Here is a 20,273-nt window from a genome sequence, read left to right on the forward strand (position 1 = left end):
CGTCCCCTCGCAGCAAGGTAGGTTGTTCAGACACGATGCCAGTGTACTAGTATTTGCTCCACTTGCTGTCAAGTTAACCGCGATACACCTATATTACAGGTACTATTAAGCGAACGTGGTCGACTTTTTTATCTTCTGAAAACCACCTGACATTATTTAGCTAGAACAAATACCAACAAATGTTTTCATATTTTAAACTGTCAGCTGTCACTGTCATCTCCATGTCAGGTACAAATATTGTAATACAGTTACATTATTTTACAATGGCTGATGATCCATTTGCTCAAAACAATTTTCATTCTAGAAACAACAGAAATTGCAACCCTGTGAATTTTAGCTTCAAAATGTCACATGGAACAGAAAATTAAAAGTTTTAAGTCTGAATTAAATGAACATATTACCCAGTGGTCTGTCAACATCACAACCTTCCGAGTTTTAATTGTTGCTGCTTTTTAAAATTTTTGTGTACTTTTGCCAGCAGAAATTAATTGTCATCGAAACAAAGCAAAGCTAATTTTGCACAAGGAGTAATGAGGAAAAAAATGTGCGTGTGTAGTCTGTTTTTGAAATGTAGAGTAATAACAGTGAGGTATATTCTGTGTAATAATTTCTGTTTGGCTCTTTGCATTAAAAGGTTTACACAATGGAAACTGCAACCAAAGCAATCATGTAAGACACAGAGATCATGTTGCCTTTTTAATCAACCTGAGTATTAAAACTTGGCCTACATGTGCTGGTGTGCTGGAGGGTCCCTGCATTTTTCAAGACTCAACATTTAAAAGACTCATTTTGGGAAAATAACGAAACAAAAGATTTATTATTTCCCCATCAGTTGTTTTCTTGGCAATGTAGAGAACATTTTTAAGATCACATAGTGAATTTAAGTTTATAGAAAATGTAATTTAACAATGAAATACAAAAATCCATATAAGAAAGAGTAGACCTTCCTGGTTTGCAAACCTGGCTGCATTAATTCCTCAACAGCCAACTCCTAATTTCAAATGTCAAGTTGTCTCAATAGATGCACACCTTCCAATCAATTTTATACAAAGGCAGCATATAAATGATCATTTTCCAAAAGGAAACGTCGTACCCAATGCCAAGCTCCTTACAGTTAAAGTATGAACTCATCCCAGTCATTAACTGCAAACCACTTAAACATATCTTTTAAATGAATCATCCTTTATTAAACACAGAGAAAACAACCCTTAAATGCTTGACAGTGTTGAGTTTGTCACTAAAGCTGCTGGTTAACAGTCTTGAGAAAATGAAGACTCTGGTTGTATATGTCAAGCTCGCACAAGATATTAAACCTTAAATCGCTTGTTTCTTTTCCTTCTTCTGGTTTTTGAGGGCAGTTTAAATTTCACAATCACACGATCCAAAAAGAAGTGAGACAAAACTTTCCTTTTTTCTTGTTTTTTTTTTCCCCCCACAACAGCACTCATGCAACTGAATGTCAAACAAATCATATATAATACAACAACCTAAATACATGTTTAATGTATAACACAACACACACACATGACTAAAAGAAGAGTTAATTCAAGGCCACTTACTGCAAAGCAGTTTGTGTTAAAACCAAGTCCATTATGTGAGGTCATTTGCATCAAGTACAGACAATATCAACCCAAACAAAATGCTCTTGCACTACAGGGGTAAATCCAAGGGCAGTCTCTGTGGTTTTGTAGCTTCTTTAACTCTCACCCTCTGCTGTATGTACTCTTTTCTGATAACACCATGCCGTTCCTTGCAAACACTAGGCCTGGGTGTCGCCGGTCTTCACCGGGGGATCGCTGGTCTTTGGCCGTTTGGACTCGGGGGGCTGGCACACGGGATCAGTGGGAGGAGAAGGACGCTCTGGAGAAACAGAAATGAAGGGATACTCCTGATGACGTGATGTGCTTCTATGTTAAGAAACATGTGAGACACTTTGCTTAACAGAATTCAGTCCGCATTTATTTTCAACCAACCAGTCAGCTGGTTGAATGAAAAGTGAATGGACATAGATGTACTCTCATTGTTTTCATCTTAACATGTTCTGTTAAAAGTGCAGAATAATTCCACTTCACTACAATTATTTAGTCTGATTTTTTTTAAATCAGTGCACATGGCTCCATCACTGAACAAATCTGACTGGGCACAAAACATGAGCAGTCATATTATAATGGCTTTAAGCAAACCCCACCTTAGCCACACTTTCTTAACAGAAAACCCAAGCAAACAGTAATTTTTTTTTTAAACCACTGCTTTTTTGCCAAGATATACAAATAATACGTACAACAGATGCTGGATTTGATGAAATATCATACCACGAGGCACAACAATCAGACAAAGTTGGATTGGTGCATCCCTAATTATACCAGGCTGTGGGACTGAGGGTGTCAATGAGTGCATTGTGATATTTGCAGCATGAAGGACAACATTCAAAGTAGCTGCCCTCACTAACCATGTTTGGCCTTCTCAGTGGATGAGGGGGTGCAGAAGAGGGAACTAACAGCTGGAGATCGGGATGCGACGGGAGTCAAAGATACTCTCCTGTAAACAAACAGGAAAAAGCACAGACGGTAAAGAGACTTGGAGCGTAAGGTCGACAGAAAACACAAGAATAAAACATCATTGTTCCACTGAATTTATCCTCCTCCTTTGTCCCTCTGTTTCAGTCGTTGCTCACTAGTAAACTAGTCAAGACTAGCCGAGGCAAACATTCCAAGTTACAGATACAGGCCAAATACAAAAGCATGTGTGGACCTGCCATTGTCTACATGCAGTCTGTCAGAGTGATTATTATTTTATAGTCAGCAGGGGGTCCAACGAATCCCTCATACCAGACATGGCTTTGTTCTCACTACCAGTATAGAGCACATGTACTACAACAACAACAACAACAAGAACATCTCAAGTCCATTACAGCTATGAACATTTTTATGCATTTGTACAAGAACATTTTAAAGTCTATTTTAAAAAGTAATTTTTCACATTTTAAAGAACATGTCCTACTCTTAGTATGTGTCACTATAAACTGCATCTCCTGAGCTAATCAGCTTAGCTCCTTTAATCATTAGAGGGGAGGGAGGTGGATGCAGTGTGCCCAGTGCATTACTCCCTCAGTCTGACTCACAACACATTTGAATACTTCAAGTTATTTCCATAAATTACCATGCATAGTGTGAGACAGCACCTGCATTATTCACACCACCTACAGTAGATCACAACAGACTTTTCAATTCCATTTGGGGCTTACGTCAGATGAGCTGCACAAAGCAATTTTATGTTGTTTTTGAGTTGTATTTTTTTACATTTTAAAAGTACCCTTTTGCTTCAGTTGTTTAGGCAAACGTTGCAATGCTGTGAAGCCCCAGAAATGTTTTGTGGATTGAGAACTTTCACCAAACTTTCTACTGGCATGAGTGGATAATGACTGAATTTTCATTTTTGTGACTTTTAATCGCAGCCAGTGTGATAAGTCCTAAATGTTTTCAGTCAGTTATCAAGCAAAAATAATCAACAATGTAATGGTTACAGGTTTCAGCTCTAATCCAAACGCACCTATCCTCATATGCGTTGAAAAACCTCCCTGCCAACCATCACAACATTGCTGCAGCTAATCATTTGTATAATAACTAACAAAGTCCTTGTTTGCCTTACACTCATTTGGCGTTTACCTTGGGGTGGGCCCCTTCGGGGTGGTTGCACCCTTTGGGGTAGTGGGCCCAGTAGTATTAGCACTGTTGAGGACTTTAGGGGTGGATGGAGTGAGTGGGGCGATGCGTGGCTGAGATGTGCGGCAGTTGGTAGGGGTGAGAGGGGTGACACGGGGTAGGGGAGTAGAGGGTGCGCTTGTGCTTGCAGATGTTGGGGTCTGAGGTGCAGAAGTGGTTGTGGCTTTAGAGGTAGCAGGCTTCCCCCAGCCCTCCAGGGTGTTGAGGGTGATCCTACGGGGCTGGGGTTTCGACTTGGCACTGGGGGTGCTCTTCTTCTCCTCCGGCGGGGTGACGGAGGGGGCGTCTTTGCCATTAACCGTTTGGGAGGTGGGAGTTTGGGCTGAGTTTGGTGGCTGGGTCCCAGGAGATGAGGTCCTGGCTGATTTTTTGCCCTTTTTCTCCACACCGCTATGTGGGGCAAAGATCTCCAGAGTGGGAGGCTCCTTCAGCGGAGTTCCCAGCTCCCCAGGAGAGAAGGACAGGAAGGAGCAGTAGCCATCTGTGGAGGACACAGCCAGGAAGGAACCATCACGAGACCTAAAGAGGATGTAACAGGAAAAGACGTATCAGTGGATGAAGGGTTGAATAAAACACTTAATTTCATCCCTCTTATATTTCCAAGAATCTGGTGTTAGAGAATAAGTGTACATGCCCGTATGTACACCGAAACATTTACTGGTTATTGTAATAATTCCTCTCGTCCATACAAGCAGTGGTGGTATCTTTAATCACTATGAGGCTCAAGTAGATACGGAGATTATGTGGGCATCTTCCAAATTTACAGTCTTTTTAGCACCAATTCCTCTCTGCTGAGGGCTCGTAGGATTGTGAATTCCATCACTTAACCTGGAATCAGATTATGAAGCAATTTCTTCATGGCTGGTATGGAGAACAAGAACAATAACTGGTCATATCCACTACTGATCTTGCGGGTGTAAATTTCAAACAAAGAGAATGGACAATGCACTTCCCATTAACTGATAAGTGCGAATAACATCCTCGTCCCAGTCTAGTTCAAGATGTCTTAATCTCAGGCATTTCTGATTTGTTCAGTGATTCAAATAGGTCTGGCGCTGTGCTCACTGACATCTCATTTCCCAAGATGGAGAAAAGCCAACCAATCAGAGTGTAGTAGGCCAGATTAAGATTGAAGAGGTCTTCTTTCTACATAGGTTGCTATATACATAATAACAGTGACACAAACTGGTGACAAGCATGAAGGATATCAGTACAGCTGTACAAGATGTCAAGTCAAATTACAGAAAACACTCTTATCGATGTGAACACTTGAAACCCTATTTGATGTTGAACACGACGCTGCTTTGTAACTACTGCTTTTTATTATTCTACTTTTTTTTGCAAATCAGTCTTTTTGCATATATACAGTTTTATCTAACTGTATGTTTTTGCCCTGTAAAACACTAACGTTTATTTTTTTAAAACAAAGAAAACTACTACCGCTTCAATTCATTCCCACAAATGACGACTGTTGGAAAAGGTATTCGACTGTAAGGAAGAACTACAAAAGAAACGACAGAACAGAGTCCTTGTTTACCATGTGAGGTCGCTGAGCGTGTGGTAGTGGACGTTGGACACCAGGCCAAAAGGGAGTGTCTGCTGAGTGTCATACAAGAATATGGAGTCCTCAGATGCCACAGCAAACACCATACGGTATGGCAACTGAAAGGCGTTGGGAAGAGCCTGAACAGAACCATCTGCAGAGGAGAAAGGGAGGTAAAAATGAAGAGCAGTAAAACATATGGGTGCACACAGTGAAAAAATGGAGGGATCCACTATCATTCTTGTCTGTTCAACTAATGGCACTTATGTCTTTGCCTTCTCCTTTCTTGGTCCTCAATTCAAAGTAGACGGGGCAGCAGCGCACAGCCAGTGTAGCTTTAGTTGGACATGGTAAGTGGGCGATAGGCCTGAAAAAAAAACACACACACACACAAAGATTTTGTGCATCAATTACAAGCATTAATATAAAACTAAAAAACTACAAATACCACAACATGTCACAAAAGGTACCTCTTGAGGCCCTTCCTGGAAAAGATGTAGGTGGTATTTATGATGTTTTCTCCAATCTCCACACATCCAGCTGTGGTTCAAAAAGGTGACAACAGAAGAGGCAACTTGGTTTATATAAATTCTCTTTACTGGGATATTAAACAAAGTTTATCGGATAAAAGCTGTGTAAAAGCCATGTTTTGACTATGCTGTGTAGGTACCTGGTGCGAGCAAGAAAGACCCATCTGGGGTGAATGAAAGACGACGAAAAAATGACCTCATACTGTCATCGTGAAACATTCTGTACTGCTTGACCTGCAAACACAAAGAGAAATGCAGCACAGAGAGCATGTATGTTACATGTCTCACTCACAGCAGGGCAGAGGATCTCCATCAAGATGTTAGTGAGTACATTTCTTTCATTTTAATCAAATAAAGGAAATTATTAAGACAAACACTGAGAAACAGGCAGCCAAAAGAGGTGCAGCAGAGAGTAAATGTCATGTTGAATAATCTCAAAAAGTACATGCAAAAGGTAAAAATTAAACTGAAGGTTCAGTGTACATGCAAGTGGCTGAGCGGCATCAAAAGCAAAGTTTCGACTGACCTCTCCTTCTGCTAGTGGCCCTGAGCTCATTTTACTAACACAGAAGGCCTTCTTCTTGGTGTGTGTGCTGTAAACACGCATCACTCTGTAGGGGATGGAAAGATGACAACAAGCATCAAGGTGCTGCAACCCCACCACCAGTGACGAGCAACAGCAAACACATCAGTGAAGGTTCGATCCATAGACAGACCACGAGTGATCTGAAACAAGCTGTATAAATCTCTTCTCTACCTGTCACAGCTGAGAGTGGCTACATATTGTCCCAGGGGATCCCAGGTCACCCCTTGCACATAGCTCTTATGGTCATTCAAGATACAGAGCTTTTGTCCTAAACACAAAAACAGTTGCAATCAATAAATACAAAGCCAAAACAAGGTATGTTCACACACATTTTACAAAATGTTGCAGATCTGCATGACTAACAAATGTGAGAGACTGAATGAAAATGAATTAATTAACGAAGTACGCAAGGATATCTAAGAGTCCTTAGCGAACCTTTGTGGACGTCCCACATAATAGCAGTGTTGTCCACAGAGCCAGACACCATGAAGTTTCCATCCCGTGTCCAGCAGATGTCATACACGTCCTCTATGTGTCCCCTGAAGACAAATCAAATGATAAGGCATCTTAGTGTAAAATCACAATATGACTAGAAATGCAGCTCGATCAGATGGCAAATAATAAAATGGGCAAATTAAATTTGTTCTCCACAAATATTTCTCATATCAAAGTAATGGCTCTCTGCAATATTAACTACCTCACTCATTTTAAGTGCTGACCAGGACAATGAAGGGTGCAGGGCATTAGCATTACTGGGTGGCCAACAAAGCGTGCTGCTTGATGAGTTGCGCTACGGCAAAAGTTGGGGCAGTCCTAACTGCTTTGACAAGACTCCACACTGCCAGTAAGAGTCTCTGGCGTCAAAAGAAAAGTGGTAGAAAGTTAACTTGATGGGATCAAACCTGTCAGAGTTGCGTACCTTAGTGTCTTGACCACAGTCCAGCTCTCCTTGTTGAGCTGAGCATCTTCATCATCCTGGAACACGGGGGTCTGCTCAGGCTCCTTAGAGTCATTGAGCTTCCACAGCAGAATCGCTGCGTCTGTTAGCAAATAAAAACATGCGATTACTGAAGTGTCTTTTAAATAGTGACCCTGAAAATTTTAGCACAAAGTTTACCTTGCATGTGCTCATTCTGTGTGACATACCATCTCCTCCTGAGGCAAGCAGCTCTCCATTAGGGCTAAAGCGCACCACATTAACAGCCTTCGTATGTCTAGCCAGATTAGACAGAAACTCCACGACCGCCTTCCCGTCTGGGCCCGTGTCTACACGCCACAGCTGCATCCACATCAGGTTAAAAGCTCATTAAACTCACCACATAAACAGCTCATATACCACAGCATATATACATATATATATATATATGTGATGATTTTCACTCAAATTAATATTTTGCAAACAGCTGTGTGTTCTGCAAGTCATGAAGTCACGAAACTACATAGTAAAATATGGCAGTTTGAAGACGACCTGACTTTATGACTTTCTTTTTTTTTTTAAGACTGCTTTTCTGTTATACTCACTGATGCATTTTGGTGAAACAGTTTATAGAACAGGTAAAAATCAGATTACCGACATAAATGCTTCAGTGAATTATGTGTTTAATACATAAAAAGACCTAATGATGTCCTATTAAGTATCTCAATATGAATCTGCAAGATAATCTAACTCTTGAAGACACCACTACAGATGTGACGTGATGTTGTCCTCAGAAGACCATGTGAACTGCACCTCCTTTAACTTTGCATTTATGGTCAAATTCACGCATGTGCATTGGACATTTTTTCTTAATCAGATGTATCACTCCACTCACTCTGACTGTGGTGTCCACTCCAGCTGTGGCCAGCCGATGAACGCGTCCATCAGAGCTGTGCTGGAAGTCCAAACTATAAACTGGCTCTTTGTTGTGCCATGCAATCTCACACGTTACCAACTTCATTTTTTATATCCACCACCGACCTAGAGAGAGAGAGAGAAATACGTTCAAATTTAATGCCCCAACAGGTTTTAAACAGGCTAACATTAGCTCAACAGCTAACACAGGCTGGTATCTCTAACGCTTCATACTGGACAATATGGGCCCCGTAACACGTAGCAAAACTAATTTGAGACAAGATGTAATTTGTTGCCACAGAGTCACTGGGGCCGACCGCTGCAATTTGCTAACACTGTTAGCAACAGACGTAGCGGATCCGTAGGGATGATTTGTGGCTAAAATTGTTGAGAAACAACAAATCCAGGTAAGACATAAATTATTGTTAGCCAACGATTATGTTCGTTTCGACATCAGTCGAATTTTGCGTTGTTTGTTCTTGTCAGTCACGTTATCTCGAAGTAATTTAGAGTACCTTACCTCCTCTGTTGTCGAGCTGAAGAGATCAGTAATTTCCCGCGTATGATTCGTTCAAAACTTCCGGTTGAATGGGCTGTAGTGATTGGACAATAACGCGGAAGCGCGAGGTGACTAGAAGGGTGGGCGATATTTTTTTCCTTAGGACGGTGAAGTCATAATCGACCTACTGCGCCTCTGGTTCAATCTGTTACTTTACCAAAAGCCTAACCAATGTTATAAACCATAAACCAAACAATTACTATTAGCCAATTAAAGGCGTGTGTGGAGTGTCATAACTTCGCTTCTTCCCTTGGATTTTTTTTTTCTTGCATGAGTTCAGTGGGAAAAAGAAATCAATGACTATGTATAATATTGAATCTTTATAGATGTCAATAATCAAAATATTAGTGATTTAACCTTACATTGACATTAATGTCTCTGTTTTAGAGTGTCGGCTAATTTTGTAATCTTGAATATATATAATTTAATATTTCTCTTGTAAAACAGACCTTGATCTTTATGAGGCTTCATTAACAAGCAAAGTTTAAGATGAAAAAAGACTAAAAAACACACACCAAAAAATCCCATCTCCTTCACAACCCAAACTGTGAGATTACAAGCCTGTCAAGCCATCAAGCATGTTTCTGTAAATAGATGACGATGTATTGATTCAGCCCAGAGAGGAAGAACTGTTTGCCCTCAGGTTCAATGTTAGGTTCAGTTCTCTATCTTGGCAGTCTACAAAACACTGCTCAAACAAGCATGACTAGATTCAGGACTCAGAAGGAGGTTCCTGATAACCTTTCCAGTTAAGTTTCAGTTTGTATCACTCTGAAACATGATCTAAGGCTTGTTCCACTCTATGTTCCCTAAAGTTCTTCCTCTCAGAAAAAGTTGCAAGAATACTACAGACAATGCTCCATAGAATATTTAAAGTATTTAATCAAAGAGCAACGATGATAAATCAAAAATATAAGATACAGAATCTACACAAAATATGCTTTGAAACAAACCAAAGAGGAAACATTCAGCCGTCATTGTGAAACAGAACCAGATCGGAGTCACATACCTTACTGTGCTGTGGAACAAAAGGCAATATAGTGAGTGGTAAGAGCAGATCAATCACGTCTAAAAACATCTAACTGATAAATTGATTACTTGCATGATCCCACCCAAAAAGTTAACTTATATATGCTGTGATTATACGTTAAGATAAGATAAGCTAAAGAAATTTGCTGAAACCATATTTGCTGTATATCAGTATAAAATCTGTAAATATGTACACACCTTCAAATAAATACAACTTAAGTGTCATACGCTCAAAGGAATCTGCAGACATTATTTATGAGTGGAATACCACACATTAAGAGAATCCCACTTTCACTGTTCAATCAGTGTTGATGGTAAACGTCAGATAAAGATTATATTTTTTTTTATCCATTTGACTATCCAACAATTAGAAACATCTCTGTCATGAGATTCAGCGATGATTTCAACCGCATTAACACAGAGCCGCAGGAATGTTTTTTTGAGAACTTAAAAATAAAGACACATGACGCAAGATTTCAAATTAAAGATAAAAGCATAATGTCGGGCTACCATAAAGATTTGTCAGAATAAAGACACAGACAGCACACTTGTATTCCTGTTTAACTCAATCTCTTTTGGACTATTTTTAAAGTTATCTGTAACCATTGAATCAACATCTGGTTCAGTCATCCCCACCTTTTCTCTTCTTAGCTTCCCCCATTAACAACCTTTTGGTCTCTTTGTCTCTGTCATAATGTCCGTATGGTCCCAGTCCATTCTGCTCCGTGATCCTCAGGTTGCCAAATCCAGATTCAGTTGTTTGGCAATATTGTGTAACCTTCATTGGAACCCTGCAGCAGGATTGCTACACAATGCCAACGTGGGCATCAAAAACTCATGCACAATGCATGCTGGTACATGTAGACGTGTAAACCTGTAACATGTAAACATGTAAACCTATCTTGTATCTTCAGTTGACAGCATTTACCATCAATGCTGATTGGACGTCCCCATAAACTCTGGTCAATTTTTCATTTAAATCCAGCTCTCAGGATTTGTTTATTTACTTGTTCAGCTCATCTTGTGACTCAGTCTCCAAACTGGTGAGAACCTGTTCAAGGATCTCATCAATTACGTTACACTCATAATTCACTTGGCCCAGGTCCAGTGCAGGCACAAAAGAGACAAGAAGGCGCCCGATGCTTTGACGAAGCTCGATCAAACTGAGAGGAGGAGAGACATTGAGAAAAACATCAGATTTAGGTTGTTGTTCTGCTGGGTTGCAGAGTTCTCATATAACATGAAAAAAAGTGATTTTTCAACAATCCAACCTTTTGGATGAAGCTTCTGCCCTGTCTGGATCTGTGTGTCCAGAAGAATCAGTGGCTCTGTGTGGAGTTGTGCTTCCTATTTCTGTGTTTTCTCTTTGCTGCTGCAGGCTCAACTTGAGCTCTTCACACCGGGTTGCCAGATTTGTCCTTTCCTCCTCCAGACTGTCCAGCTGGTGGTGCAGTACACGGTGAACCCCAGGAGGACGAAAAATGAGTAAACTTAAACTTTAAACCTTTGTTATCAGTATATTTTTACATACACCAAAATTCTTCTGTGCATTTAACCCATCACTGATTGAACACACACATGCAATATGCAGTGAAACACACAGGAGCAGTGGGCTGCCATTTCAGGCACCTGGGGAACAAATTGGGGAGGGGTTAGTGGCCTTGCTCAGGGGCACATCAGCTGGTTAATGGGGGGGGGGGGGGGGTTGAACCAGCGATCTTCTGCTCACAAGCTGCTTCTCCAACCTCTAGGCCATGGCTAAAGGAGGGAGGGTAAGAGGTCGATGGCCATAAAAGGTACAAAGGTTAACAAATTTATGTCCATCTACTGTCTTACCAACAAAGTGTCTATACATAACACTTGCAAAACACAATCACACTACATAACCATACAACCTTACATAACTCTCTTTTAATAGATACTTTTAAATGAAGTACCCTGACAGATTCGCGCTCGTAGAGTCAATATACATTTGATTTGTCATCAGTGTGAGGTTGTAGAGAGGCATGTGAAACTAAATAAGATCAGCTCAGAAGTCAACCTTGTAGCTTTTCAGTGCTTTTAACTGCATCGCTCTGTCTTCCAGACTCACTCTAATGTCATGTGATGACGCCTGAGCCAGCTCCATTCATTAAAGAAGATCATGAGACACGGTTAACAGTTCTAAAAAGCTAGGAAGTGGAAATCTGAGTTTAAAATTACTTTGCTACACATAATGTTCCCAAAGGCCAAGAATGAACCCCTCTGCATTAGCTGATAGAATAAGGGAAATATAATGTCTGCATTAAAGGGTAAGTCTGTTGGCTTTTTGTATTTTCTTAAAACTACAAAGAATACTTCAATAAGCCACATGGCTGTATTGGGATACTGTTCAATCATTACAAACAACATGGGCACTGTCGTTTATTTTGACTCAGTCACACATACACTGTCCTGTTGCCCTAAATGCTAATTAAAGCACTAAATCTGAAGCTGAAAATCATCCCTCACGAGTGCACTTACTTTACTAGCGCTCTCTAAAAACTACAGTGGTCAGATTTTTTCAGGAGATATTGCATAAGAAGGGTGCACTTCAACAGTGGCGTTCTCAGTGGAGTCCAAAAAAAATATGAAAGGGTAGCACATCTCAAATTTCCAAATTTCCAAGGAGAACACACACAATACTCGCATCTTGTTTCTTTGATTCACACTAAGAAAGATAAATGTTTAATGTGCTTAATGTGCACAGGACCTTCTTCAGAGCACTTAAAAAATGCAAGTTAGTTCAATAATGTACACAAAGGCAGATTTAGGAACTAATAACCTTCCTTATCCCCTGGACCTGCAAACATAGACCAATGTTTATTGTATGGAATATTTCTCTCCATGATCGACTTCCCCTGTACACATTGGTCAGTGATGACTTCAGCTTAAAATGCTTTTCAGGTTAAGACTATTTGTATTATAAGTTCCCAGTGTTATTTTCTTTAAATTCTTCAGTGAAAGGAAATGGCTTGGAAGTGAATGTCTACGTCATACTCAAGAAGTCGTAAAGTACTGAAAAATTTTCCTATGATTTGTTGACAAATAAACAAATACAGAATACGGTCACTCTTGTACTTTAAACTCAAAATATGGCTGCACCACTCACCTGTGAACGCAGTTCATCCCTTTCCTTGTTTCTCTGATCCAGTTCCCGGACTAGACGGTCAACTTGCAGCGCAATCTCATCAATGTCCTTTTCCTCACTTTGGACAGCACTGGACTTGCTCTCAGTGGTTGCCAGCAAAGACTCTTTGTCCTTAATCAATTCAGCAACTTTCTCTTTGGCCCTCTCAAACAGACTTTTGTAGTCCTTCTCTTCCTGGGTTTCCTCTGTCTGGCTGGCCTGGTGATGATATGTCTTCTTTACACTGATCTGAGACACCTCCTGCAGTCTGTTCTGTGCATCCTGCAGTTGGGAGGTAAGTTTACGGACCTGCTCTTTAAAGGAGTCTCTCTCTTGAGCTGTAGCCTGCATGAGCTCTAGGAGCTGGTCTTGCTGTTCCTGTACCTCCATCATATTGGGATAAATAGTCGGAGAGTCTCTCTTATCCCAGGCATCTGCACAGGAAGGTCCAGCATCATCTTCATTTTCCACAGGATATGTCTCTCCTGTCTGCAAAGTCTCCCCTATAGTTTGACTTAAGTTCTCTTCCTTCTTCACTTTGGGGAACTCTGTCTGGGTGGTGGAACTGGTCATCTCCGCAGGGGATGCTGGAGAGGGACTGGTTTCCACAGCTGCCGACCCTGCAGGACTCGTACCTGCACCGTTTGTCTCCAACATGGCTTCCGGGGCAACATCATCTGTAGCCTCCATTGGGATGCTGATGTCACTTTGTTCTTCCTCTGTCTTTATTTTAGTCAACTCAAAGCTTGGCCTTTGTGGCTTGGGTGTACTGGCAGTCTCCAAGATGAAAATCTCATCATCAGTATCATCACCATCATAAATAGGCACTGATGAGCTCAGTGGACTCACATCCACTGATGTGGATGTGCCTGTGGTACCTGAATGGCACCCATTAACTTTAGGTCTTTTAGGGGTTCTTTGCAGAGTCGCAGGTTGTGTTCTTTTCCCCCTGCAGCAAACACAAAGCAGAATTAATCTGCTTCTCAAACAACGTAAAATTGACATATTTAAAAATCCCCTTCAGGCTTTTTTTTAAGATTTTCATATAAAACGCATTTTTCAGTGGACAGGGACTTGTGGTTGCAAACATCACAAAATCAAACCTGGGGGAGCGTGCCGACAGTGAGCGCACATCAGAAATAACTGGAGTAATTTTGCTACTGGATGGACTGCAAGCTAGAGAGAAAGAGAACAGACACTTTCATAATCTTAATCCCACACACACAGACTAACGCACAAACTCACACACACAAAGAGCAATTTTCTTACCAGCTTGTGAAATGGAGGAGGACTTAGGCCTAACAGTTCTCTTTTCTGGTGTCTTCCTGTAAATCATACCCTTTAAGGTAGGGCTGCGAGACATGGAAGGGGCCGGCTGCCAAGAAGAACAACACAAGGAAAACATAAACAGAAACCTTTCTGAAAATATTTGGAATGATGAATATTTCTGAACTATATCCACTTCACAAGCCTGGCTCAACTTCAACACACCATAGGCACTGCCGTTTGGTGTGTATTCTGCCTGAGGTGTATGATCTAATCGAGTTATACTTTGCAATTGGGTTTAGCTGTGAGGAAACACTCGTGACTGGACTTTGACGTGTGAACATAACATACTGACTTGGATGACAGCATTTTGCATCAGCATCATATTGAAGGTTACATCTATTCCTTCAAATTCTGGATGCTTATGATAACATGGTGGTTACTGTTTAAAATGACAAATATTTCCGTCACACTCCCTTGGTGTCAACTTGGGAAACATACTACTGGATACAGCTTTCGTTTCAGGTCCTGGTTTTCCCTGACGAGATCAGCCACATGCTTTTCTTGACGCTTTCTATCCTCCTCAGCCTAGAAAAAAAAAATCCCAAGAGTGCTATTAAGTGCATGATAACCTTTGTGGGATCAGAAATCAAACCAACTTATAACTGTTTATGCAGGAACAGCAACAGCAGGGGGAAAAATGGCAATGGGGAATCTACAGCAGATGATGTGTCTGCACCTTCAGTCTTTCCTTCTCTTTATTCTTTTTGTCCTCCCTCTCTCTGTAAAAAAAATCACAGATATATATCACAGGTATAGCTCATTTATAATGCTCCGTTAACATGTCAGATCTAATTCTGTCAATTTAGTACAACAATGTGCAATTTAGTTTGAGGCTAAATATTTTATTTAATTTTCCGAACAAATGTTGTGGCAGTGTTTTTAATTGAAATGAGACTCACTGTTGCTTATAGGTCTTCTGGTATGAAGGTTCCTCATCATCGTCCTCAGGCTCCTCCTCTACCTGGCAGCTCCTGAAAGGGCAAATTACATAAAGAGTGAAAACGTGTAAAAGTGAACAAGTGTAAGCAAGGTTTGGATTAGGCTGCCATTGAAATGTTGGCAATCTTTAAGGTACGACAGCCTCTTTGTGAATCATGTCCCTTGGAGAACATTACAAATGAGAAAATTCAGAGAAATGACCAGCAGGAATGTGAACACGATGGTGGCCAAACAGGTAGAGCTGTATCACACATGCAGAAGAGCTAAATAAGAGCAAAGAAAAACTGTAATGCAGACATTCTTAATCCAGATTTTTATATACGTATATGTTTGCATATGCACAGAAAGAGATATTTAAAATCTGCAGCACTTGTGGGCTTTAATTCAGTCCACAGAAAAATTCCTCCGTTTTCACTTTCTGGAATATACAGTATAAATATATTTTCCAGCAGTGCTCTCTTAATTCATGGAGTTAGTTAAGAACCACCAAAGACTGCAAATTTCTCTCTTTTACACTTAAATTTTACATTTATGGATAGGAACATAATTTTTCTCCTTATATTGCTTCATTTTATCACATCGGATTATGATTATTGCAACAGGTTTTATTTTCAGTAATGCTCTGCTTACCTGAACTGAGGATCAGGGTTCATACGGCAGTACCATTTATCTGGCAGCTTGCTGCAGTCGATCCCATCAGGGAGTTTGCGCCATTTCAAACAGTCATCACACTGTGCCCAGTTCTGATCTGGTCGCTTTCTGAGGACGTGTAGAGACACGTATCAGAGCATCATGACAACATGGAGAATATACGCCACTCACTACAAAATATACTAACATTGTATCTTCCACTGGTATACTGTTTGGATCCTCTTGCTTTCTCTTGTGCCGGATTTCCTGCCAGTATTCCTCCAGTTTGATCGCCAAACTGTTCATAGTTTTCCTGTCCCAAGAAATGAAGTATTATGATTATGAAAAATATATAAAAATATATTTTGCATGAAATATCCAGACTGACAGATACTCATTTTGACCAAAATCAGAGTGATGCCATCAAAAGTGGATGTGACAGGGGTGCCATTACCTGTACTTATCTGTTTCATCGAAGCTCTGTTTGTTGTGTGTAGGATTCAGAAAGTTACACTCTATGACCCCGATGACCCCAACACCTTTGTAGTTGGCCTGTAGGAGGCAAAGGTTCATAAGAACACCGGAAGATAACATTTAGAAACCCCTGGAAATAAGCGTAATAAATAAGCGAACACACATCAGAACAACAGAAACTCACCTTCAGCTGGCAGCCTACTCGTTCATAGGCCTTTATGAGCCGATTCTTGTGATACATCATAACGCCGTACTGGTCTTTACTTTTGGTGTTATAACCAAAAGTGATACGAATGCGTTTATTCTAAAATAAAATTTAAGGAAAATGAAACAAGTTCTACACCCAAACTAATTGTTGCCAAATTAAATACCATATTAGAATTTGTGATTAAAGGATACCAGGAAAGTGGGCTTGTAGCCGTCCTTTCTGCTGTAAGCCAGATTCTTGTCAATGAGCTGAGCTCTCACCTTCTGGCCACGTATAATGACCTGCATCCGAGGCTTCAGGTAGAGAATACTGCAGTACGCCTACAGCCGTTAAAGGCACAAAAATCAGTTCAGTTAACAGTCAGTGTTGGTGTTTGGATGTATACAAACACAGGTAACCTACAACTGGATGGATTTCACTAAAAACAAGTGGCTCACACTTACCAATAAAGCAAAAAGCAAAAAAAAACAAAGCAAAACATCAAGTCATGACTAGCATATTTTGAGGCCATTTACAGGTAGTACAGCACCCCTCCAGACATGTTTGAAGATACACAAAAATAATCTGCTTTTGTGCCTAATATGATTTTTGAACAACAAAAAAAGTACAGTTACTTTATTTAAAATTCTTCCTTGGCTAAAAACTACATCTACTACTCCGCCCTCATTGAAAAAAATACAAATGACAATTTCCAAATGACACTTCAATAGCATACAGGGCAATGATTGGCTTCAAAACAGGTGATGTCACAACATCCATCTCTTCTATGCACATCTTAAAGTGTAACCTTGTTATTTTTTGACGTGGGCTGTATTTTAGCCTGTTGTTGTGTCCTGGGGACAGCAAATCTTGAAACTGGTCCAGTACTGAATGAGACCAATGCAACCGGCAGCCACTAACAGTGCGGCAGTGTGTTCCCTGTTGGCAATTTGGAAAAAAAACCCCAAAACAAAACAAAAAAGAAACCATGTATATTACTGCTCCTCACCCGCAGTGAATAAAAACTCTCAGGGATGCACGACATGACGCTTGTGTCTTTCATCTCATCGCAGACACCAGATGGAATTCGGATATCGTAACGATCCGTTTCAAAGTCAAACTCCGTTGTTTCAGATGTTCTATTGAAAATAAGACAGAAAATTAACCCCCATTGCTCCAGTTGGAACTAAAGCACACCTTTGCTCTAGGGGACTGCAGTCAGACCTGCGGAGATTCCAGATGATGATCCGCGTGCCAGTTGTCTCTTCGGACCCGGGACAAATGATGGCGTTGACCTCAAGTAGCAGTTCGTTCACTGTCTTGAAGGGGGAAAATCGCATAATGTCCTGCAGACTGGCTTTGTGCTCCTGTCTCACACTTAGTGAAGCTGAAGTTAAGGACAACTTGTAATGACAGATTTGGACAAATGGAAATCATGAAAAATGTGCTTCTCCGAAACATGTCCAGATTAGTTTTTTCACAGCCATTAATAACTCAGATTTCCACGTTAAAATAATGAAAAAGATCTTTGTTATATATTGAATTGTGTACTTTATCCCAAAGGTTTATAACCATGTCCAAACCCAGGGAAACCCATCATCTTCAAGGTGCGTTTTTTTCTTGATTGCCTGATGCTGTATTCCAGTAGAAAGTCAGAGAGGAAGGAAGGAAATCGGCAAACGTAAATGAACGTAACATAAATAAAACCTTAAAATGTTACCTCATCTGTGAACATTTCTGCATGTGTCATACAGATTTTTCCATGTACAACTGCCATGTTCCCCCACTGACTGAGAAGCTGTTTAAATAGCTTTCACTGTAGTCATCCTCTATGTACTTCAGATGGCAACACTTGATACTTGATTGATATCAATGAATCAGGAAGATATTTGCATTTCCTCCGTTCACATGATGCAGTATGTGTTAACATAGCAGGTAAAGGATATAGTCGTTAGTTTCTCCCTGTTCAAAGCAGATAATAGGTACACTTATTTGTGTAGCATTAATCTTTTCCAGGTAGGTCTGAGAGAGCATCCCAATGCACGTGGCGCTCTTTGACTTGGAGAAAACGATGGCATCTCTGCCAAGACGCATGGATCCAGACTTGAAACCGTTGCCATAAGTACCAATTGGTTGTACACCATTTAAAGGTTTCTTGTCACTGTACCCAAAGCTTGAGGAGGAACATGCATTAGTGAGTATATGAATCACATAAATGTAGCATCATGTACAACAACAAATATCAAAATTTAAAATGACAGGAGCTCAGTGACATTTCTCCATTTCAAAAATGCTAGGGGCTCAAAAATAATCAAAAATATTTTTCCATCTTTTGATGAAAAACACCAAGCAGCAGCATTGTCTGTACCTGAGCATCTTGTGCATTGCTTCCTGGTCCAGTCCATTTCCATTATCCATAAAGATGAGGCATTCTTGTCCTTTAACCACAGTCTTATCAATCCAGAACTGTTTGGCGTTGACATCTGGATCGTAGGCATTGTCTGTAAAAAAATAAAAAATAAATAAAAAATTTTGGAGCACCTAAAATCCTTCAAGTTGTCACGTGATATTTGTGTACACTAAATCTCCATAAATAAATATAAACATTTTCATGTATATGTGTTACATTTATGTTCAGGCTAAACAAAGTTATTGAATGAACAAAGAATTATACCGACTGAAAAGCACCTTGTTATTATAACAGAATGAACGAAACAACCTGAGTCCACGACCCATGTCCATGATGATGACTCACCTATGAGCTCGGCTATGGCACCGAAGGGCCAGGTGTGGCTGGTGGAGTTTGTGTGAAGATACTTGGGACAAAGCTGAAAGTGGAGCAAATTAAGAGTGACACAAAAGCTTTATTTGTTTTGCAGTGTGACTTTATTTCCTGCGTCACTCCAAATGCAACGGAGTTACCTTTGGTCCTAAGGGCATTACAGAGCAGATGAGAAACGATGCCGCGCGCAAACATTATTAACGATTAATATCAGGCCTCAGCACACAGACTATTTATGACATTTTAAAGGACATTTAACGAATAGTCAGTTGATGGAGGGAGCCTCGGTACGGGCTAACACTCTCTGTGGAGTCTGTTGCGCCATCCACATGGTGTTTGCGTTCAATCTAATGAACCTCGTTGTGCACATTAGTGAAATGTGTCCGCCAGTCATCGGTCGATGTCGCAGCACAACTCAGAATTCCTGCAGCAGAACAGTAAATTCAACTTACCGTACTGAGAGGCACACCGCGATCACTTTGCGCTGCCATCTTGACGTATGGAAGTGAGACGAAGACGTGAGGTCACTTTGGACGAATAGAAAGCGAAACTGTTACTGTTCAATTAAGTTTCGGGTTCTCGAGAAAGATAGAAGATGAGCCTATTTAACATCGTTAGATTGTTTTGTACTCTACAATACGTAAAAATGTACCAAAAATAATTTTAAACTATCTGTTAAAATGCAACTTCCTGCTTTCCTCTGTTCATCAGTTCCCAGTTCTCAGATTTATAGTTACTTCCCATTGTCATCACAATAACTGAACAATAATATTGTTGTAATTAATTGTAAACTAATGTTGACTTAGTCGGGATCACTTCCGTTTTGTCAGTTTCAAAAATAAAAGCGCTACAACTACAAATTGCAACTCGTAGTGATAGATAGGGAGGGATATTCAGAAACAAATAAAAACCGAAGTAAGCTCAAAAGTGAGAACAGTCTTCAGTGTGTTCCGAGCCTGAATAGTTGTAATTGTGATTATATAA

General features: G+C 40.3%; 2 protein-coding genes across 2 annotated transcripts; both read right to left on the reverse strand.

Moving 5' to 3' along the window:
* Window positions 1–1,161: 1,161 nt before the first annotated feature.
* On the reverse strand, window positions 1,162–8,838 carry chaf1b (chromatin assembly factor 1, subunit B). Its single transcript, XM_046404102.1, has 14 exons — window positions 8,733–8,838; window positions 8,193–8,338; window positions 7,528–7,660; window positions 7,301–7,421; window positions 6,817–6,920; window positions 6,553–6,649; window positions 6,322–6,406; window positions 5,936–6,029; window positions 5,736–5,805; window positions 5,541–5,632; window positions 5,260–5,419; window positions 3,666–4,241; window positions 2,450–2,538; window positions 1,162–1,860 (listed from the first exon to the last, which is right to left on the reverse strand). The coding sequence occupies exons 2-14, from the start codon at window positions 8,316–8,318 to the stop codon at window positions 1,760–1,762; spliced, it is 1,848 nt and encodes a 615-aa protein (XP_046260058.1). The 5' UTR covers window positions 8,319–8,338; window positions 8,733–8,838; the 3' UTR covers window positions 1,162–1,759.
* Window positions 8,839–9,628: 790 nt separating this feature from the next.
* Window positions 9,629–20,004, reverse strand: morc3a (MORC family CW-type zinc finger 3a). The gene is made up of 19 exons (XM_046404096.1): window positions 19,742–20,004; window positions 19,263–19,335; window positions 18,876–19,008; window positions 18,454–18,680; window positions 17,732–17,888; window positions 17,517–17,646; window positions 16,720–16,848; window positions 16,505–16,624; window positions 16,301–16,398; window positions 16,055–16,159; window positions 15,847–15,975; window positions 15,177–15,248; window positions 14,954–14,996; window positions 14,716–14,802; window positions 14,218–14,323; window positions 14,052–14,124; window positions 12,931–13,897; window positions 11,072–11,241; window positions 9,629–10,963 (listed from the first exon to the last, which is right to left on the reverse strand). Exons 1-19 carry the CDS (start codon window positions 19,778–19,780, stop codon window positions 10,804–10,806), a joined length of 3,018 nt encoding a protein of 1,005 aa, XP_046260052.1. The 5' UTR covers window positions 19,781–20,004; the 3' UTR covers window positions 9,629–10,803.
* Window positions 20,005–20,273: the final 269 nt, after the last annotated feature.

Source organism: Scatophagus argus, chromosome 11 (genome assembly GCF_020382885.2).
Source record: "Scatophagus argus isolate fScaArg1 chromosome 11, fScaArg1.pri, whole genome shotgun sequence".
Lineage (NCBI taxonomy): Eukaryota > Metazoa > Chordata > Actinopteri > Scatophagidae > Scatophagus > Scatophagus argus.